This window comes from Sorex fumeus, unplaced genomic scaffold (assembly GCF_029834395.1).
Source record: "Sorex fumeus unplaced genomic scaffold, SorFum_2.1 ptg000155l, whole genome shotgun sequence".
Lineage (NCBI taxonomy): Eukaryota > Metazoa > Chordata > Mammalia > Eulipotyphla > Soricidae > Sorex > Sorex fumeus.
This window is the reverse complement of record NW_026606212.1, coordinates 2393914-2414838: the sequence shown is the minus strand read 5'-3', so window position 1 is coordinate 2414838 and position 20925 is coordinate 2393914. Positions and strand designations below refer to the sequence as shown.

The window sequence follows — 20925 nt, the reverse complement described above, 5'->3', positions numbered from 1 at the left end:
CAGCACCACTGGGTGAGGCTCCAAAGCCCGGAGATAGATAATTAAGGGGTTAAGGCACTCGCCTTGCCGTTAGCACTGCCCTGAGCCCCAACATCAGGAGTAAGCTCTGAGCACAGCCTGATGCAGTCCAACATCCACCCCAGGATTCATTTACTATAAATCCTGTCCCTACAAGAGGAATGGTATTGAGGGGGGCTCTGGGTGCGTCCGTGTATCTCTCTGGGTCTGAGTATTTGTGTGTCTGTATGTGTGTCTATGTCTGTCTGAGGATCTGTATGTGTATCTGCATATGTGTCTGTGTGGGTCTGTGTGTGAGTGTGTGTGTGTGTCTGTCTTGTCTGTGTCTGTTAGTATCTGTGTCTGTCAGGATCTGTGTCTGTGTGCGTCTGTCAGGATCTGTGTCTGTGTGTTTGTTGTCTGTGTTTGTTTGTTAGGAAGGAACTGTGTCTGTGTGTGTCTGTCAGGATCTGTGTCTGTGTGTCTGTCAGGATCTGTGTCTGTGTCTGTGTGTCTGTCAGGATCTGTGTCTGTGAGCGTCTGTCAGTATCTGTGTCTGTATGTATTTCTGCCAGGATCTGTGCCTCTGAGTGCCTGTCAGTATGTGTGCCTGTGAGTGTCTGTCAGGATCTGTGTCTGTGTGTGTCTGTCAGGATCTGTGTCTTTTTGTGTCTGTCAGGATCTGTGTCTGTGTGTGTGTCAGGATCTGTGTGTGTCTGTCAGGATCTGTGTCTGTGTGTGTCTGTTGTCTGTGTGTGTCTGTCAATATCTGTGTCTGTGTGTGTTTCTGCCAGGATCTGTGCCTGTGAGTGTCTGTCAGTATGTGTGTCTGTGAGTGTCTGTCAGGATCTGTGTCTGTTATCAGGATCTGTGTCTGTGTATGTCTGTGTCAGGATCTGTGTCTGTGTGTGTCTGTGTCAGGATCTGTGTCTGTGTGTGTCTGTGTCAGGATCTGTGTCTGTGTGTGTGTGTCTGTCAGGATCTGTGTCTGTGTCTGTCAGTATCTGTGTCTGTCTGTCAGCATTTGGGGGGGGGGGTCTGTGTGTGTACAGTCACAGTAGGAAGTTCTGACAAACTGGACCCAGACTTTCATATCCACCCAGTCCCCTCAGACCATCATCTCCACAGCTCTGAGAGACAAACGCCTTTGGGTTGAGACCCCACACCCAGACGGTGAGACTTCTTGAAGCCCACAGGACTAAAGCAGGAGGTGCTGCGAAAAATAAACAGTGGCTCTGCACTGTAACCTCTTAGTTTGGTTGTTTGGGGAGGGCCGGCAGGGGCACAACCAATGGTGATCAGAAGCTACTCCCAGCTCAGTGCTCAGGGAACCATGCAGTGTACCCAGTCACAACCCGCCTCTCCCTCCCTCTTCCCCCCCCCCAGTACACATGGGACATGCACGCAGCTTTGGGGAGGGGCCCATTTGGTGAGGGGCTTCGGCCTCGTGCCCACAGCCAGCGCGGGTCAAAACGTCCCAGCAGCTGCGCCATCCCACCTTGGCTGCGGGTCTTGCGGTCCCCAACCAGGCTTCGGACGAGGACACCCCTGGCTGCGCCCCACCCCCCGCCCCCATCCCCAGCACAGCCGACTTCCAAGAACCATTTGAAACAATCAGCAGCACCGTTTCCAGCCACGAGGTGGCGGCCGCCTGTTACACTGCATCAGGCAGGAGCTGGGTCCACTGTGGGCTGGCCAGCCGCCCTCTCCCCATGCGGCGAGGCCGGCTGAAGCCGGGCGGTTCAGGAAAGGGCGTCCTGGGCCAGATAAGAATTATGTAACGGGGTCCTTCCTCTTTCCACTGGGGCCGTCGGAGCCCTTGGCCGGATTCCTGGGCCAGGGGCTAATCTGCTGAGAGCAGGTGCCCGAGGCGCGGGTACCCCCTGCTTCCTCCCAGCCTTGCTTCCCTTTTCTGTCCTCCCAGCGTTGGCTCTAGAATTTACCCCCGGCTCTTGCAGAAGCAAAGCTGCAGCCTGCTCATCTGCACACCACATTTCCGGAAGTGTGCGTCCCCCTGGGAGGACTTTCCTACGCATGTCCCCCCTTTTCCAACCAGGAATCCGACAGACTGAAGGGATGTGCCCTCCGCTGTACTGTGAAGTCCGGACCCTCGCGACCGCGCTGGCTTCAGGGTCTGTCCGGCTGCCAAGTGCCCCCTATTAAACCCAAGGCCTCACAACGATGACAACGAGACGGGAAGTGCGGGTTAGGTGATTAGCGCGTTCTCCCCCCAGGCGCTATCTGAGTGTTGCACAGATAAACGATTGGATCTTCCCAGCAACTGCAAGGAGGGGCTGTTTCTGACAGCGTGGGGGGGGGGCGGGGTAAACTGAGGCAAGCAGCGCTGCTGTTTCAGGCTCCAGCCCGAAGCCTGCAGACTGGCCCCGCGGGGATTTATCCTCAGACTGCCCAGCTCTGACCTTGGCTGAGTTCAGCCCAGCGCCCCCTGCCCCCTGCATCCCTCCGACGTGCCGGGCCCAGCGCCAGCAGCTGGGAGCAGCCCCCCCTCTTCCTCTGGGAATCTGGTTACTGAGGGGGGAAGTGACTCAGTGGCCTGAGGCCACGCAGATAATTATTCGCTCCCAATCCCGGTAATTAGAGGCCCTACATTGTTGCTCTGAGGACCCGGTCCTGCCCTGGGTGCAAAGCAGAGCGGTGTGAGCTTGGCTGGGGCCCAGGCTGGGCCACCTGGGGTGACGGGCGCAGGACTCTGGCACCCCCTGGCGGCCAGGGCTGGGAAAGGACCGGGCCCCCTCCCAGGGGCTTGGAAGCCACCCAGCTTCAAGTCTGATGGCCCCCAAAGACCAGAACACAAATGAGGGGCTTGGTTTAATGCCTGTCTCCTCCCTGCACAAGAGATTCTGTTATTAATTCCTGAGTGCAGAGCCAGGAAGCCAGGGGTGACCCGAGCATCACCAGGTGTAGCCCCATCACCAGCCTCTTTACAAAAAAATATAGCGGGGCTGGAGTGATAGCACAGAGGGGAGGGCGTTTGCCTTGCACGTAGCAGACCCGGGTTCGATTCCCAGCATCCCATATGGTCCCCTGAGCACCGCCAAGAGTGATTCCTGAGTGCATGAGCCAGGAGGAACCCCCGTGCAATTCTTGAGTGTGACCCAAAAAGAAAAAAAATATATATATATAATATATATATATATATATATATATGGGTACAGTGAGTAGGGCATTTGCCTTGCACGCAGCAGACCCAGGTTCAATCCCCAGCATCCCATATGGTCGCCCAAGCACTGCCAGGGGAAATTCCTGAGTGCAGAGTCAGGAGGAACCCCTGAGCAATGCTGGGTGTGATCCAAAAAGGAAAAAAAGAAAAAAGAAAAAAATAAATAGAAGTCCCTGCCATAAAGTGACTAAAACATAATCCAGAGCCTTACCTTCTGTGCCATCTTGCTAACCCTTGGAATGGATGTTTGGTCATTGTGCAGTTAAAACTTTTTGTTGTTATTGTTTTTTTTTTTTTTGGCTTTTTTGGGTCATACCCGGCGACACACAGGAGTTACTACTGGTTCATGCACTCAGGAATCACTCCTGGCAGTGCTCGGGGGAACATATGGGATGCTGGGAATCGAACCTGGGTTGGCCACATGCAAGGCAAACGCCCTCTCCGCTGTGCTATCACTCCAGCCTCGCAGTTGAGACTTTCAACCTTGTCATTGTTTCATGACCTCCACAGTGGGTGACTTTAGGAAGTGAGGTGTCAGACACTGCAGCAGGTACCAGCTCCGTACCCCCAACTGGGGGGGGCACAAGCATCAACCCGACCAGTCAAAGACCCCAGAGGATGGAGTTCTCCCGCAGCCCTACTGTCACCAAGTGGGGGCTGGAGCAAGGGTACAGCACACAGCAGCGACCTGCACGAGGCAGACCCGGGTGCCAGCCCCAGTCCCCAGTCCCCCATAGGGTCCCCCCCGAGGACCGCCAGGAGTGATCCCTGAGCACAGAGCTAGGAGTCAGCCCTGAGCGCGTCTGGGTGCGCAAACTCATCTCAGTCCTAGAAGGGAATGAAGTCGCCGACTGGGAAGACGGCTCACATGGCCCGTGGATTTGGTCACCATCGCTGCACCCTGAGCACCTCCAAGAGACCCCCAAGGAGATGGCATGCTGCCACGTGCATGGGTGGAGCTTTTGTCCACGTGATGCTGAGTGAAGGAGGCCAGCCCTGCTCGTGCACGCCTGGTTCTGCTGGCGTGGACTCTCCAGTTCAGGGCACCCAGAAGCACCTTGGCATCTGGGGGTCACGCAAGGGGGGAACAGGAAGCAGCTGCTGAGGGCTCGGGGTCTCCTGGGGGGAAGGGAACGTTGGGGAATGAGACCCTGGGAGTGACTCCGCCACACTGTGAGTGGACAAAGGCCACTGGACTTTCAAGTGGTGATGGTGTGTTTTAAAATGCGAAATGGATCTTAGCGGAAGTGGCACCTGAGAGGGGCTTGGGGCCCACCCCAACACACTGCAGGCTGGACGTGGGTCTCCCCCTGCACTGGCTGCTGGCCTCAAGGATAGACCCCGTGTCACCCACCCATGATCCTCCGACTCGGCCACCAAGCCTGCAACTACATGCTCCCTGGCCCGCCCTAGGTGGCCGCTCAGACAACCCCCCCCCCGAAAGTGAGGAGGACCCCGCGGGGACAAGCTGTGCAGTGGTCAGAGAGGGGACAGAGGGGTGTGTGCTTGGGAGGGAGGCGGTGGGTGGGCGGAGGGTGTAGTCGGGGCAGTGAGGGCCTAAGCGGACAGTCGTCAGAGCCTCGGGCCTCTGAGTCACTTCCCTTCCACTGCAGAGGCGCAGCTGGGTGCCTGGGTGAGCCCCGCCATCTCCACCTATCCCTGGCCAAGGGCTGCACCGCCACCAGCTGGCTGGGTATGTCCTGGGCCATGCCACACGTGCCAGCTGTGTGACATGGGCAAGTGAAACCCCTCGGGTCTCCCAGCTGTGCAGGGAGGAGAGACAGGGGTTCCTATCAGAGGGGAGAGGGGCAGGGACCGGTTTAACAGCCCCATTTAACAGATGTGAACATTCATTTTTTGGGGTTTTTTTTGGGTTTTTTCTTTTTTGGGTCACACCTGTGATGCATAGGGGCCACTGTGGAATTATCACAGGAATTACCTGCACTCAGGAATTGCCCCTCGAGGTGCTCAGGGGACCACATGGGATGCTGGGAATCGAATTCGGGTTGGCCGCATGCAAGGAAAACGCCCTACCCTCTGTGCTATTGCTCCAGTCCCAATATTCCCGTTTTAACGCCCAAGATGTTGCCCAGGAAGGACCTTTCCACCCGGCCACAGGCAGTCACCCCCAGGGCAGTTCCAGACTCTGGACTGGGGCAATGAGAAGGCTGCCTCCATCAAGGCAGGGCTTGGTGGCTCCAGGCCTGACCTGCCTGAGAATGCATAAATCTTCTCAGAGACCGACCAGGCCCGTGGAGACCGTTTCGGCACCTGGATCCAGCCGTGCCTGAAGGCAGTTCCCCTCAGATATCTCAGTCTTGTGAATCAATCGGTTCTCTCTGGCTGCAGCCACTGGGCAACTGAGACTCCCGCCAGAGAACAGCAGCAGGTCTTCCCGGCGCCCAGCCCCTGTCACTCAGGGCACCAGCAAGTCCCGCGGTGTGAGGCTGGCATGCCAGAGGCTGCCCTGCAGGCTGGGGTTTATGGACCTCCAGCTGAGTTGGGTCTATTTCAGACATGGCAGGTGTATGTGTGTGTGGGGGGGGTGGGGGTACGGTGGTGAATACAGCCGACTCCACATCTGTTCAGAGACCAGGAAGCAGACCTGGCATGTGAGCCCTAAAATAGAGTGACACATTGAGAGAGACCTGAAAACTCACGACAACCTGCCCCCGCAATCTCATCCCTACCATCTTTCGGACCAGAGAGGGTGAGTGACTTGCCAATGGTTACACAGCCACCCAGATTCTATCCAGGGAGTAGAATTGGATCTAGCTCACCACCCCCCCCCCCCGCCCCTGCCCCAGCCTTTTTATTTTTATTTTTTTGCTTTTTGGGTTACTCCTGGCTCTGCACTCAGGAATCACCCCTGGCGGTGCTCAGGGGACCATACGGGATGCTGGGAATCGAACCCGGGTCGGCCGCGTGCAAGGCAAACGCCCTCCCCGCTGTGCTATCTTCCAGCCCCCCCCCCCCCCAGCCTTTTCATTCTTGTTCATTTTGTTGTTATCTGGTGAGGGAGGGGGGTTTTCCCAGAGTTGCTCTGAGTTGGAGCTAGCGTCGGAGGTACCTGCTGGGTATCACACCCAGGCTTCCCGCGGGCAAGACCCACCACGCACCTTCTGGCCCGTTATTAATATGCTGGAGGAATTTCTCCCCAAAGACCTTGCATTTGGATTTTCTTCACCCTCAAACACACACTTCCCAGTTAATGACTTCGTTGTTTTTTTTTAAAAAAAAAAAAAACAACTTTCCATTACTCAGATATGCCTGAACTGCCAGCAGAGCTACTTAACCACACAGGGCCTGACCCTGTCCCAGAGGCCAGCGCCCGAGGGTTGGCCTCAGCCCCGACTCAGACCCTCCCTGGCACGGCAGAGCTGGGCTGCCTCTGTCTGGTGGGGCTGCAGTCGGGGGGACGGGGAAGCTCCCCTGGAGCTCTTACCCGGAACCCCCCAGACAGCTTGGCAGGGACCCCTCTCCCGCCCTCTCTCTCCCTCTCCCCTCCTCTCTCTCTCTCCCCTCTCTCCCTCCACCCATCTCTCTCCCTCCCCCTCCCTCTCTTTCCTCTCCCCTCCCCCGCATTCTTTCCTTCTACAGTCCACAGGGCGGCTGTGCCACCTTTGAGACTCCCAACACCAACTGGTCACCTGAGGAGGAGGGCGGGTGCTGCCTCCCTTCCCTCAGCCCCTCCACAGCCCTCCTGGGCAGTTTGTGGACTGGGACAATTTCACGGCCTTCTCAAGTTGCCTTCCTCCCTTCCTCCTCCTTCCCTTCCTCCTTCCCTCCTTCCGTCCTTTGTTCCTCTATTCTTCCGCTAGCTATTCGGGGTGTGTGTGTGGGCAGGGGGGGGTGTAGAACCCATGTCAGCTACACGCAAGGCAAATGCTAGGGCTCCCCAGCTTAGTATTTCTTTCTCCTTTCTCAGGTATGGCCTCCAAATAGACGACATAATAACATTAAAAGAGAGAGAGAGAGAGAGAGAGAGAGAGAGAGAGAGAGAGAGAGAGAGAGAGAAACCCATGGGGCCGGAGTGATAGGACAGCGGACAGGGTGTTTGTCTTGCATGCCGGCTTCGATCCCTGGCATCCCACAGGGTCCCCTGAGCACTGCAAGGAGTAATTCCCAAGTGCAGAGCCAGGAGAAACCCCTGAGCAACTCCAGGTGTGACCCAAAAAGCTGAAAATAAGAAAAAAAAAACCCAGGGCCAGGAGAGATAGAACAGCGGGTAGGGCACTTGCCTTGCACGCAGCCAAGCTGGATTGGACCCTGACTTCCCATGGGGTCCCCGAGTTTTGCCAGGAGTGAGTGATCCCTGAGCACAGAACCAGGAATAATCCCTGAGCACTCTGGCACAACCCCCTCCCCCCCCAAAAAAAAAAACAGAAAGAAACCCAGTAATGATGGGGACTCACTGCACTATCCTTCCTCTCAGGGTCCAACATTCTGCAGGGGAGGAGCCCCTCGAGGGCGGGTGCTCCCGCCCTTCCCTCGTCCCCTCTGCAGCCCCCGGGGCGGCCTGGCCAGCGACTGTGGCCGGGCCCAATTTCAGTTCCTTCTCGGGTGGTTGAGCTCTGCCCACTTCTGGGGTGGGGCAGCTGCAGTGGGGGAAGCTGCTGTCCACCCAGCTGCTGCCCGGCCAGCGGGGAGGGGACGTGGGGGACAGATGCCGCCCTCTGCTCTTGACAGCGGCCTCCTCCCAGTCCCGGTTCCCCCACGCCTGCTCCTCTGCCCGAACGTGCTCCCCTGGGCCCTGGAGCTCTGGGTCAGAGCCTCCTGCCACCAAAGGCGTCGGCCTCTCCGTTCATTTCTTCTGATGCTCCTGCCCCCCGACCTTGCTCTGCCCCGACTGGCTCCAGAGCATGGCTCAGTGTGGCCCCTGGTCCCGTGCAGGGCGAGGGAAGGGCAGAGGCAAATGTCTTTTTAAAAATTTTTTTAGCTTTGAGGGGGCCATACCCAGTGGTGCTCAGGGTGGACTCCTGACTTTGTGCTCAGAGTGAACTCCTGACTCTGTGCTCAGACCATACTCTTGACTCTATGCTCAGGGTGGACTCCTCACTCTGTGCTCAGTGGTCACTCCTGGCAGTGCTGGGAGACCATCTTGGATGCTGGGGATTACTTCCACGTCGGCCATGTGCAAGGCAACGTGCTCCCGCTGTCCTATTTCCGGCTCTACTCCACTCCTCTGGTTTTTAAACTTGTGATGCTAATGCCTGGGACAAGGCATTGCTCAATTAAGTCGCAGCTGTGGGACTGGTGCATGTGGGCTGAGGTTCGAATCCTGGTGTCCCTACATGCTCTGAGGCCCTCCTGGCAGCCTGCCGCTCGGACCCCCAGCTGAAGGGCTGCGAGGTGGCAGACCCGGGCAAGCATATGTCTTTGTTCTAAGGCCCCCACAAGAGGGGGTAAAATTGGTTGAAAGAATGACGGACCCTGTCCTTCACGCCCTACCGAGGTCACCAGTTGCCCCCCACGAGCGGCTCTCCAGCACGGCCACAGCCCTAGAAGCACAAGGACTTAATGCAGAACCCAGCAGCTTGGAGCAGAAAAGTGAACGGACTATGCGTTAATCCAGGCCATCAAGTCTGCAGGAGGGGAAAGGGTGTTGCCCCATTCGCCCTCTCTTCTCTGGAAAGAAGGATGGTGGCCGCATGGGAGCCTTGTGGACAGCAGGTATGAGCCGGGGGTGTGGGGGCGACTAAAACCTCATGGGAAGGGGGGGCGTTTCGGTCCGCCCTTCACGCCCTACCGAGGCCACCAGTTGCCCCCCACGAGCGGCTCTCCAGCACGGCCACGACTCCAGAGCACAGAAACCAATTTCTTAACTATCTGACTTTCAGTAGAAATACTTCCAGGGTCAATAGGTAAAATAGCAGAAATCCAAAACCAACATTTAATTCTTGAACCCAGCTGTAGAAAGCAAATCACTTCACAATGCTTTTTCAGCATGTCTGATTTGGGGGGGGGGGGTAAACTCTAAAAAATAGTGGTGAATCTTTTATTGAAACAATGAATCTAATCAAAGCAGATAGAATTCATCTGCCTCACAGGGACTGGGAGGGGTGGGGGGTGGGGTCTTATTGGGGTTCTTCATGGTAAAAAATAAGTATTGGTAAAGGGAAATGTGTTTGATATTTGCATGACTGAGACCTAAACCTGAAAGCTTTGTAACCTTTCCCACAGTGATTCAATAAATAAATAAATTAATAAAAAAAAAAAAGAATGACAGCTGGAGCAATAGCGGGGGGGGGGGGGGGGAGGGCGTTTGCCTTGCACGTGGCTGACCCGGGTTCAATTCCCAGCATCCCATATGGTCCCCCAAGCACCGCCAGGAGTCATTCCTGAGTGCAGAGCCAGGAGGAACCCCTGTGCGTCGCCAGGTTGACCCCAAAAAAGCAAAAAAAAATAAAAAAAAAGAATGACGGACCCTGGGGGGCTTTGTGTGCTGGGCCCCGGGGGCCTTCCTGGAGGAGGAAAGGGCCAATGCAGAGCCCAGCGTGAGGTGAGGTGCCGTCTGCAGCTCCCAGGGGCCCTGGTGCCTCCGGCCGGCCACAAGCCCGGATGTGCCGCCAGCACTGGGAGCCGAGGGCCAGCTTTCAGCAGCAGACAGAGGGCCTGGGGGCGGCAGGAGGGAAGCTCTGACCCAGCAGGGGGCCTGGGACAGGAAGCTGGAGCCAGAGGGAGAAGTGAGGGTCCAGACGCGGTTTGGAGGTAAAATCCTCAGGGGTCGGCAGTGACCCAGTTCTGGGTCTTTAATTCCTCTTTCCTTCCCTGGGTCGCTCGGCTGAGCCCAGCTGCAGGACCCACCCAGGCCCACCTTCGTGCTTGTTTGTGTCGGGCCAGAGCCCCCAACCGAGCTAGGGGCCGACTCAGAGACCGTCGGGGTGCCGGGGTCACACCACGCAGTTGGGGACAAGGTGAGCACCGACCCTCAGGGGCTGCTTCAGCCGGAAGGATGGGGGGGAACAGCGGGACGCCGCAGGAGAGACCGGGCCAGCCTTGGACTCACTCCGGGAAGCATGGATGACCCCACAGACCCACATGCAAGGGGCTATGGCCCCACGCCGGGGACGCGGTAGACGGAAACTGGGTTTTAAGCTAATGAGCCAAGTCAGCCGGGGCAGGGATGTGGCCTGAGCGCAGGGCACAGGTCTGCAGGGGTGAGACGGCCCCACCTACTGCTCAGTGGAGTCCGGACACCCCCGTCCACTGTGGGCCTCTGGCGGGACTGTCCGCTCCTCAAACTGCGTCTTCTCTCTTCCTCCCCAGGGCGGCTGAGCCGTGCTCAGGGGCCCTGAGCAGTGCTCGGCTCCAAGGAGGTGGTGCTGCTTGGGCTGGTGAGTGCTCAGGGCCCTTAGGGACAGTCCCAGGGATGCTCGAGGGGGTGTGATGCCGCTAAGCCCATTTAAGGGATGCCAGGAGGGCGGCGGGACCATGGGACTAGCTTTGGGCTCTGTTCTCTTCCTGTGTGTTTTGGGGCCATGCCTGGTGGTGCTCAGGGCTTCCTCCTGGCTCTGTGCTCTGGGGTCACTCTTGGAGGGGATCAGGGGATCTTATGTGGTGCTGGGGATCAAACTCAGGTCAGCCAGGGGCAAGGCAAGCATCCTCCCTGTTGCCCCCTGGTTCCCTCCCCCCGCAATGGCCGTACAGCTGTGGTTCCACTTACCTGGCCCCTGTCACTGTCACTGTCCACCCGTTATTCATCGATTTTCTCGAGCAGGCCCAGTAACGTCTCCATTTTGAGACTTGTTACTGTGTTTGGCATGTCAAATGCGTCACGGGTAACTTGTCAGGCTTTGCCGAGCGGGCGAGATACTCTCGGTAGCTTGCCGGGCTCTCCGAGAGGGGCAGAGAAATCGAACCCGGCTCGGCCGGGCTGGCTGCGCGCAAGGCAAATGCCCTACCACTGTGCTATCACTCCTACCTGCCCCCAACTCACATTTTTAGGTGAGCAGATTTAAGTTTTGTGTTTTTGTTTTTGTTTTTTGTTTTTTGGCTTTTTGGGTCACACCTGGTGATGCACAGGGGTTACTGCTGGCTCCGCACTCAGGAATTACTCCTGGCAGTGCTCAGGGAGAACATACGGGATGCTGGGAATTGAACCCGGGTCAGCCGCGTGCAAGGTAAACACCCTCCCCGCTGTGCTATCGCTCCAGCCCCAAGATTGAAGTTCTATGTTCGTCGTAAATTTCAGTTATACCATTTAGCATATGTAATCCCCATTACAGAGATCAAGCACAAAAAATAAAGCCCCATGAAAACGGCTACTTTTTTTTGGGGCTTGTTTTAGAGTCACGCCCCACGATACTCAGGGGTCCCTCCTGAACACTCCTGGCGGTGTTCAGGAGTGCATATGGGATGTCAGGGATTGAACCAGGGTCAGCTGTGTGTAAGGCAAGTGACCAACCCACTGTGCTCTTGCTCCCACCCCACAGACTGTTCCTATTTCTGTGTGGATTTCACCTCCTTAAGAAAGCCAATCAGGAGAACAGTCCACGGGACAGCAGGCTACTCCCTGCCCGGCCGCTTCCACCCTTCGACCTATAACTACAGCCGCCTTGCACACCTCTGAGAAATTTCCCCTACCTGGAGACTCTAAGGCCCACAATCTACATTTCCCTTATCTCGAAAGAGTCAGGACTTGAGGAAAAACTCGACCTTGCTTCTGGCCTGGGGGATTAAGACAACAGCATCAGGTATGGCGCGATCCAGGACTCTCTGATCTCATACCTCTGCCTCCTCACATCTTACCTCTTGGCCCTATTTTCCCGGAGGAAAAGGAAACTCTTTGCTGGGATCTAGAAGGCCTAAGTCCTGGGGCTTTATGAACCCCCTTTGGGGGGCCTGAGCTCCACCTGGGTGTGAGGGACCCCTGGGGTGGAACCCAGTGGGCTGCATGTGGTAGGCGCCCCCCCCCCCCCACCGCACAGCCCCCTCGCAGCGGTTTCTGAAGCTCTTCCCTGTCCTGGCGCCCTGCCAGAAGTTGGTGGCGCCTTGCCGTTTGATTGGCTTTGATTAATGGGCAATCTGTCCAAATTTTCATGGGATAGACAGCAATTTTCTCCTGTAGCTTCCTTATTGGGCCGGACAGCTTAGAAAGCAAACCTCAGCTTCCCCTCACCCTCACGGGAGCTCCTGGCTCCGTCAATAGCTGGCAACACCCTCCGTAATGTATCAGAGAGATCTGAGGCCAACCGGCTTCAGACACGGCTGCCCGCACGATCACCCACGCGCCAGCTTGGGAAGCCTCCAGCTCACCAGTCCAGACTGCAGGCACCCGGACGGGCTCCCCGGACCCTCACTCACCTCTCTCTGCCCTCTGATGCCTCAAACAGCCCGCAGCCCTCTGGGTTGGCCAGGACTGTCCTTCCCCAGGTGCCCACCTGTCCCACCTCTTCCAGTCTTCCTACCCAGGCCCGCTGTCAGCCTGCCCAAGCAAGACCATTTCACTGATCCGGCTGACCTGGATCACCCTCTAGGACACTGTGAACGAAATAAGTCCGAGGAGGATTCTGGCCCCGGGGTCAGGCCTGGGGCGGCTTGGAGAGGGCAGGAAATCACACATGGGGTGACCTGAGGTAGGGAGAAAGGAATTCAGTTCCTTTTTGTTCCTCTTGACCCAGAGCGTGGACCCTGCATTCTGCAGGGGTGAAGGGGGGGTGTCTTTACAGTTCTAAGTCCCTCCCTCAGTGCTTAAATATTCTAGGAAGGCTGGAACCCCAGTCTGCCCAGTTCCAGAACTTTCCTTCTTCACCGGGACAGGGGCACACACAGGGTCCAGTCCCCTAGTTATTTTGTCAGAAGGTCCCAAATGCCCTGGATTCAGCTTTTATCAACAAATCACAAATCAAACACAGTTGGAGTTATTTTTCAAATTCAGCAGGAGGTTAAATGGGCCCAAGCTGCCAACCACCACCAGGGTCCAACCTCCAGGGTGCTCGGGTGTGAACCACCCAGGGTACCGCCCTCCCCCAGACCCACCCCCCAGAGTACCGCCCCTCCCCCACCCCCACCCCAGGGTACCGCCCCTCCCCCAGACCCACCCCCAGAGTACCGCCCCCCACCCCCAGGGTACCGCCCTTCCCCCTAGTCCCACCCCCAGGGTACCGCCCACCCCCAGACCCACCCCCCAGGATGCGGTCCCTTCCCAAGATGCACCTTCTGTCCCTACTCCCAGGAGGCAGGTGAACTCTGGGAAGTTCCTCTTTCCTGGGAGAAAGGAGTCCGGGAATCGTCGCGGTTCCTTTAAGAACGGCTTCGGGGGCGGGCACGCCAGGGTGAGGGGCGGAGGTGGCCAATCGTAGGGCGGAAGGAGCGAGGGGGCGGGGCCGGAGCAGGTGGGCGGGGCCTATTTAAAGGGGAGCGTCGCGCCCGCCGGCAGGGTCCCCCCGCCCCGCCTCCTGCCGTGAGCCGCGGCCCCGGCCCGGCCGCCCCGAGACAAAGCAGCGTCGCCGCTGTCGCTGTCGCTGTCGCCGCCGCCGAGCGGGTCCCGGGCCATGGCCGGGCTGTGCCCCGGCCCCGCGCTGCCCGCCCCGCCGCCCTAGGCCGCGCCGCGAGGTGAGGGGAGGGGGCCGCGCAGGGCCGGGGAGGGGGTGGGGCGGGGGCCGCGCTGGGCTGGGCAGGGCCGGGGGCTGGGCAGGGCAGGGCAGGGCAGGGCAGGGCAGGGCAGGAGCTGGGCTCAGCAGGGCAGGGCAGGGACACGAGGGGACAACGACTCGGGCCATGGAGAGGACCAGGTTGTGACTGCCCCTTGGCTTGCGCAGCTGTTGGCGACCCCAACCCGGGAGGGGGGGTCTTACATTTGGCACCCGCATGCCACTCTGTCCCCCCACCCCCCTCCGGGGCTCTCGCTGTCCCTTCGGGAACTTGGGAGCCAGATGGACGCCCAAAGGCCCGTGGGCAGCTGGGGAGCCGGCCCCTGCAGCCCGGCTCGCGGTGCCCACCCTCTCCCGGGCCCAGCTCAGGGACCCTCGTGGCAGCTGGGCTGCTGCCCTGCTCCGACCTCCCCTGGAAAGGCATTGCCCGGTTCCCTGCCTTGGTTTCCCCATTCTCCATGCATGCAGGCCAGCTGTGTCCCGGGAGACTTGGGCTGATTATTTGCCTTTGGGGGCAGGCAGGGAGCTTTTCCGGATGGACTTCTGAAGCCCCCCGCTGGCGGGCCGTGAGTGTCCCCCTTTTGCCAGGAGGCTGTGAGAATCTCCGGTTTCCAGGCCGGCTACACTGCAGTGCCCTCCCAGCTGTTTGCCCGCCGGACGGAGGCCGAGGCCGCCCCGGAGACCGGTGAGAAGCCGTCTCCCCCTCGGGCTGGGTGGAGGGGGGCAGAGCCGGCCGGTTTCCTGCTGCGTGGCACGGCTGCTTGGATCCGCCGTGCCCGGGCCGGACTCTGAACCTGGATGGGTAGTGAGTGTGGAGATAAGCGGGCCCCAGCCCTTCCGAGCTGCTTCCTGTCCCCCTTTCTCACTGGCCGGAGAAGCGGCTGGTGCCCCGCTGGCAGGCAGGACTCGCTTTCCCCCAACCCACCTGTGCCTTCATGGAGTAGGACCTTCCCCAAGATCAGGACCCCCCTCACACACACTTGTGATTTGGGGCCGTGGCCTGGGCCTTGGGGAAGCCCCTGACCCCTTGCTGGGCTTCTGCATCTCTGCGTGGCTCTGCAGAAGGGTCGGAGTCGTCGATTCCTCCTGTGGGTACCCGGCACCAGCCTGTGTGCCAGTCACTGCACCTTCACGCCCTCCCCGGGAACCCCTCAGTGGGGAAAGGACTTCAGGGGGCCGGGGCGCGGTGCTGGGGGCCGTGGGCCGAGATGGGGTCGGGGAAGGGGGTCAGCTGGCCTGAAGGGGCAGACCCGGGAGACTTGCGGGGACAGGGCTGCCCATTGCTGTCGGGGCACCGTGACCCTCAGGAACCCCACCCCTGTGCAGGTGTGGAGGCGGCCCGTCCAGCTGGTTCCGACCCAGGGAGGAGCACGCCGAGACGGAGCTGAGAGGAGGTGAGTGGGGGGTGGTGCCCATGAGGAATGGGGGCCCCGTGGGGGTGGGGAGACGCACCAGTCACGTTCTGCAGATCGGGCAGCTGGGACCTGAAGGCGCCCGGTTCTGGGAGACTGAGCCCAGCCGTTGGGCGGGCACTGCGGCCTGAGAGGCTCTGGCCTGACGCGGCCCCTGTGTCAGGAAAGGCTGAGCTCAGATTCTTAATCAGGGCTCCTGCTGCCTCTCCCAGGAAGCCTCTCTGGACCGCCGAGGCAGGTGAGGTGAGGGGGTGAGGAAGGGGCAGATTCTCTTCCACCCTGGCTCAGGTTGCCTGGATGGGCCCCTCTGTGGCCAGCTGCTGCCAGGAGTGGCACCAGCCATATCCCATTCCTCTGGGCTCCAAGTAAGACCCCGCCCCAGCCAGGGAAGGTGCATTAAATGAACACCTACTACATCCCTTCTCTGGGAAATGTAGCTCCTTGTCCTTCCGGCGGAGAGTAGGGCTGGGAAGCTGGACCTCGTGGTGGGGTGGGCATGGGGGGTCCTCAGAGAGCATAGACAGTGGGTCCTCCCCGGGCAGTGATTACTCGTCCGGTGCTCCTCGGGTGAAGGGGACAGAATCACCCCAGGCACTGCCATGTCTGCCCTGCCCACAGCCTCCCCAGGGCACAGGGCGCCCTGCCCTGCCCGCTGCCCACCTCCAGGGCCCCGCGCTTTGCCTTGGCACTTGCCCCCTCTGCTGCCAGCGAGACTGCCTGTGACCAGAGGGTCCGTTACCTGCTCCAGCCAGGTAAGAGCAAACATTCTCCAGGCCCGGCACTCCCCGCGCCTCCCTGAGGTTCCCCGGCACCGGGACACACCTGGCCCCCTCCCGTGGCCCCTGCAGCCCCGTCCACGCGGTGTGACAGGGACCCTCCCCCCCAGTACTGCTGGCCCCGACAGTGGTGCTGGGGGCAGGGTAAGCACCGAATGGATGATTTTGCAGGGACCCCGCAGCTCTCCACGGCCCTCGATGGGCCAGGGCAAGCGGGGCCAGAAGGGTCGTGACAGATGGGCTGGGCCCGGGGGGGGGGGGGGACGCCAGTCGGCCACCAGCCCCGCCCCGCCCAGGTGTTGACCAGCCGGTGACGTGTCTGTCGAAGGCGGGGTCACGCCAGACGGGGCGGCCCTGCAGCAGGCAGCCTCAGTGCCGGGAGTGGGGGGAGGGCAGAGGACGGGGACACCCACGGGGCTGGCCCGGGCGGCGGTGAGGCCCGTGGGTGACGGCGGTCCCCCTGGGTGCCACCCCGCAGGCAGCATGAAGCTGAACGAGCGCAGCCTGGCCTCCTACGCCACCAGCCCGGCGCCGGCCGACTCGCAGGGCTTCCTGCTGCAGCGCGGCCGGCACGCGGCCTACCAGCGCCGCTGGTTCGTGCTCCGGGGGAACATGCTCTTCTACTTCGAGGACGCGGCCAGCCGCGAGCCGGCGGGCGTCATCGTGCTGGAGGGCTGCACCGTGGAGCTGGTGGAGGCGGCCGTGGAGTTCGCCTTCGCCGTGCGCTTCCCGGACGGCCGCGCGCGCGCCTACCAGCTGGCGGCCGAGAGCCAGGCGGGCCTGGAGCGCTGGGTCAAGGCTCTGTCCCGCGCCAGCGTCCAGTACCTGCGGGTGGTGCTGCGCGAGCTGGAGCGGCAGCTGGCGGCTGTGCAGGCCGGCGCCCCGGCCCCCGTGCCCGCGCCGCGCCGCCTGCGGCCGCCGCCCACCAAGGCCAAGGACAACGGCTGCGCCGTCTGGTACGCCGAGCCCCCCGGGGACCCCCAGGCCCCGCCGCGGCCGCCCCCGCGCCGGCGCACCCTCGCGCCCCCCCAGGGCGCGCCCTTCGCCCAGCTGCACGAGTGGTACGGCCGCGAGGTGGGCGCCCTGCGCGCCTGCTGGCAGGAGAGCCGTGCCCGGCCTTGAGGGGGTCCCCCCTCACTGCGAAAGGCTGCGGGCGCCCAGCCCGGGGCCAGCCGGGTGACCCCCGGTTCAGGGGGCTGGTGCTTTAGGAGTTGGGGGTGCCCGAGAGGGGCCGCTGAGGCCAGCCCGCATACGAGGACACGCGGGTGCTGCCCCGCCTGGCAAGGGCCAGCGGAACCTGAAGGCAGGTGTCCGCCAGGCCGGGTGCCCCCCCAAACCAGATCCTGGGCCTGGGCAGCCCAGCACGGCCGAGTGTCCTGGCAGCAGCAGTGACCTCTGGCCCCGGGCCATGTCCCCTGCTCTCCACGTCTGCCTCAGGTCCCTCTCCCGCACCCCAGGGCCGCCAGCTCTCCTGACCTCGTCATGGCCTGAGCTGACCTTCCAGCACGGTCACCCAGGGAGCGGCAGCCCTGGGAAGGGCCCTGGGACTGAGCATTGGTGGGGAGACTTGGCTGTGCCCCCCTCGCCCTCCAACCCCTCCCCCCCGCAGGGCCACCAGACCTCGCGCTTCTCCACCGTCACGGGGGGGGGGGGGTCTAGGCTGCCCCCGCCCTTCAGCTTGGTCATGTTTACAGTCCTCACACGGGGCTCCCTCAGGACTCCCCACCCCGAACTTTATTCTCCAGACGCCTTCTCTGGGCTCAGGCTGACCTGGCCCGGGACCCTCCCCCTGGCCTTGGGAGCCCCGGAAGAGAACGGGGGGGGGGGGTGTCTGTGTGGCTGTCAGCTGTCAGCTCACTGCTGGTTCAGTGACCTGCGCTTTGGTTTTAATTTAATTTTGGATTTTTAGTACTGGGGGTGTTTCTCCCCCCGCCGTACCCCCAGCATCAAGCTGGGGTCTTCACGAGCATTTCCTGCTGGCTGCTGGAGGGGTTGGGGCGGAGGTGGGGACAGGTGAGACCAGCAGGCTCTGTCACTCCTGTCTGACTCCAGAGTCCTGGGTCGAACCTCTCATCTGGGTGGGCAGGTAGGGGTTGCCCGGCCCTGGCCCGGGGCCACCGGGGCCTGCCTGCAGGACGGGTCTGGTCCAGGTCCAAGTTTACAAGCTTCACGGTACGACGACCCCCGGGCCTCCCCTTGGGCTGTGGGGGGGGGGGGGCGCCCAGTGCCTGGGCTGGGGTAAGAGCAGAAATAAAAGTTGGTCAAGTGATGGCTTGTGGTGTCTCTCCCTCTCTCTCTCCCCTCACCCCCCCCTTTTTTGGGGGTAGGTCTTATTCAGCGGTACTCAGGGCTGACTCCTGACTCTGTGCTCAGGGTCACTCCTGGTAGTGCTCAGGGATCACTCCTGACAGTGCTCAGGGAGCACACCTGACAGTGCTCAGGATTGCTCCTGACTCTGTGCTCAGGGATCACTCCTGACTCTGCTCAGGGATCACGCCTGACAGTGCTCAGGGTCGCTCCTGGCTCTGTGTTCAGGGATCACTCCTGGCCGTGCTCAGGGTTGGCTGTGCGCAGGGTGAGCACTTTCCTGGCCCGCTGCCCTGCCTGCCCACCCATGGCCTTCCTCTCGACTGCAGGGCCTGGCAGAGGCAAGGGCAGCCACTCGCCGTGTCCTGGGGTAGGTCTGGCCTGTGCCCGGAGCATCTGAGCTCACAGCTGCCAGAAACTGCCTGTCTGGGGTGGGAATTTCTGGAACCCTCTGGAGGAAGGCGGCCCGGCCCGTCTGGGAGCTGGAGGGGTGGGGCTGGGGGACGAGCCCGTGGGGGTCGCACGGAAGTTTCCAGCCAAGGTCTTTTCATCCATGCCTGCGGGCGAGTTCCGAGGGGGGAGGCCAGGGCTGGGTTCAGGACGCCTCTTGCACTCACGCCCTTTCCCTGGCTCACGGGAGCAGGTGGTCCGAGGTCAGGACAGTGTGTGGCTCAACGCCCCCCTCTGCCAGCCTGGGGAGACCCTCCCCACAGCGCGGGGAACCTGGCTCAGGCCAACACCCTGCGGCCCGGCGCCCACAGGCGACAGACTCGGGCTCCCGTCTCCCTGGCATCCCGGGAGCGCTGAGTAACGTGTCCCCCTTCCAGGGACCGCGGCGGGCTGAGGGGGCAGAGGAAGTGGCTCCCCGCATGGGCTGAGTCAGGGCGCTGCCAAGGGAGGCATCTGTGGCCAGTCACCGCAGGCCACGGGACAGATGGGGGGGGGACGGGGGACGGCACGACACAGCCCCACAGGTGGGCCCGCCCCTGCCAGGCCTCTTGGGGCCAAGGGAAAGGGGGGCAGGGGTCAGGCGGGACGTGAGCGTGGGGCGCGGGCACAGTGCAGGGGCAGGCTGGGGTTCCGTCCTCAGAGAAGCAGGACAGGACAAGCAGGACCCCGAGTGCTGGGGGCACTGCCCGGGCAGGAGATGGGCCGCAGCGAAGGCTCTTGCCTTGCACAGACTGTCCCGGGTTCCACCCCCAGCACTGCAGATGGTGCCCTGAGCACTGCCAGGTGTGACTTAAAAACTGGAAAAAAAATAAAAAGGAAAAGTCTTCACCTGTTCAGGTTTTGGGGGCATATTGAATGTTTTCCGAAGGGAATTTTCTGAGAAAACGAGGTGAGGCCCTAAGGAGGCAGAGAGATTATTATGGCTCTTCTTGCTTCTAAGAAGGGGCTCAGGGGCTGGAGAGATAGCACAGTGGGTAGGGCGTTTGCCTTGCACATGGCCGACCCGGGTTCGATTCCCAGCATCCCATATGGTCCCCTGAGCACCGCCAGGAGTAACTCCTGAGTGCAGAGCCAGGAGTAACCCCTCTGAGTGCAGAGCCAGGAATAACCCTTGTGCATCGCCAGGTGTGACCCAAAAAGCATAAATAAATAAATAAATAAATAAAATAAAAATAAAAAGGGGCTCAGCGCCGGGCTCCTTATTGTTCTCTGGAGGTAAGTTCTATCTGATGGCTGGCGCTGTGGCAGCCACACTGTGACCCCAAGGCAGGCCACTCTAGGGGGGCTATTTCCGGCGGGAATTAAGGTCTACTTGAGATCGTGTCTGGGTGACTCAACCAGCGGATGCAGGTACCCCCCCCCCCCCCGCCCGTCTTTGAGCTAATAAATGGCCTTGTGTACACTTACCTAAAGCTTCAGGTGGGCCCTCTTGGGTCTTCTGCCTCCAGAGGCTTCCTCCCTAATGGATGAGCTCGGGCGGGGGTAGCTGCTCCCTCACAGGCCCCTGCTGGGCTGGTGTCCACTGCGTGTGTGGGAGGTGGAGATCAGGGCAGGGGGCAGGGAGACTGTCCTGCGGAAGGCGAGTGCGCTTGGACGCAGCCAACTCGGGTTCCATTCTGGCCCCACATATGGTCCCTCTAGCAGTGCCAGGAGTGACCCCTGAGCACCGCCAGGTGTGGCCCCGACCAAAGCAAACCCGTTTTTCTCACATTCACCTGAGGGGCTGGGAGAAGGGCCCAGTTAAGAGAGATCAGCGTCTGTCCCCCACAGGCCGGGTCACTTGCCTTTGGACCCTGGGACATCCGCCCTCCCAGGTGACTCTGCAGGAGGCAGTTCCCGCCCGGCCTCCCACTGGGGGGTTTCTAGCTCCTGACCTCGGCCAGAGCAGTGAGCTGCGGTGGCCAGCCCAGCCCTGGACGCGCGCCCCTGGGATCCTCCTGAGCACGTGCTTATCGCGCCAGCCCTTCACATCTGGGGGGCCAGCCCAGGCCTCGCCTTCCCGGGGTGCGGCCAGGAGTGTCCCCCTCCCACCGGGACAGGCCCCGGCCAGTCCCCCACCCCTGCCTGCCCCCTTGGTGGGTGCTCGGCCACCCCCAGGAGAGTGATGGGAAATGAGTCAGCTCTTCCTCACCAAGGCGTGTGGAAAACGGTGCTGGGGAGACACAGCTGAGACCCCACGTGGCCGCAGCGCACGATGAGTAACATCG

At 60.9% G+C, this 20925-nt stretch overlaps 1 protein-coding gene across 1 annotated transcript; it reads left to right on the top strand.

The window, feature by feature from the left end:
- The first annotated feature begins 16408 nt into the window (after positions 1–16408).
- Positions 16409–17164, top strand: PHETA1 (PH domain containing endocytic trafficking adaptor 1). The gene has a single exon (XM_056107229.1). It carries the CDS (start codon positions 16445–16447, stop codon positions 17081–17083), a length of 639 nt encoding a protein of 212 aa, XP_055963204.1. The 5' UTR covers positions 16409–16444; the 3' UTR covers positions 17084–17164.
- The last annotated feature ends 3761 nt before the right edge of the window (positions 17165–20925 follow it).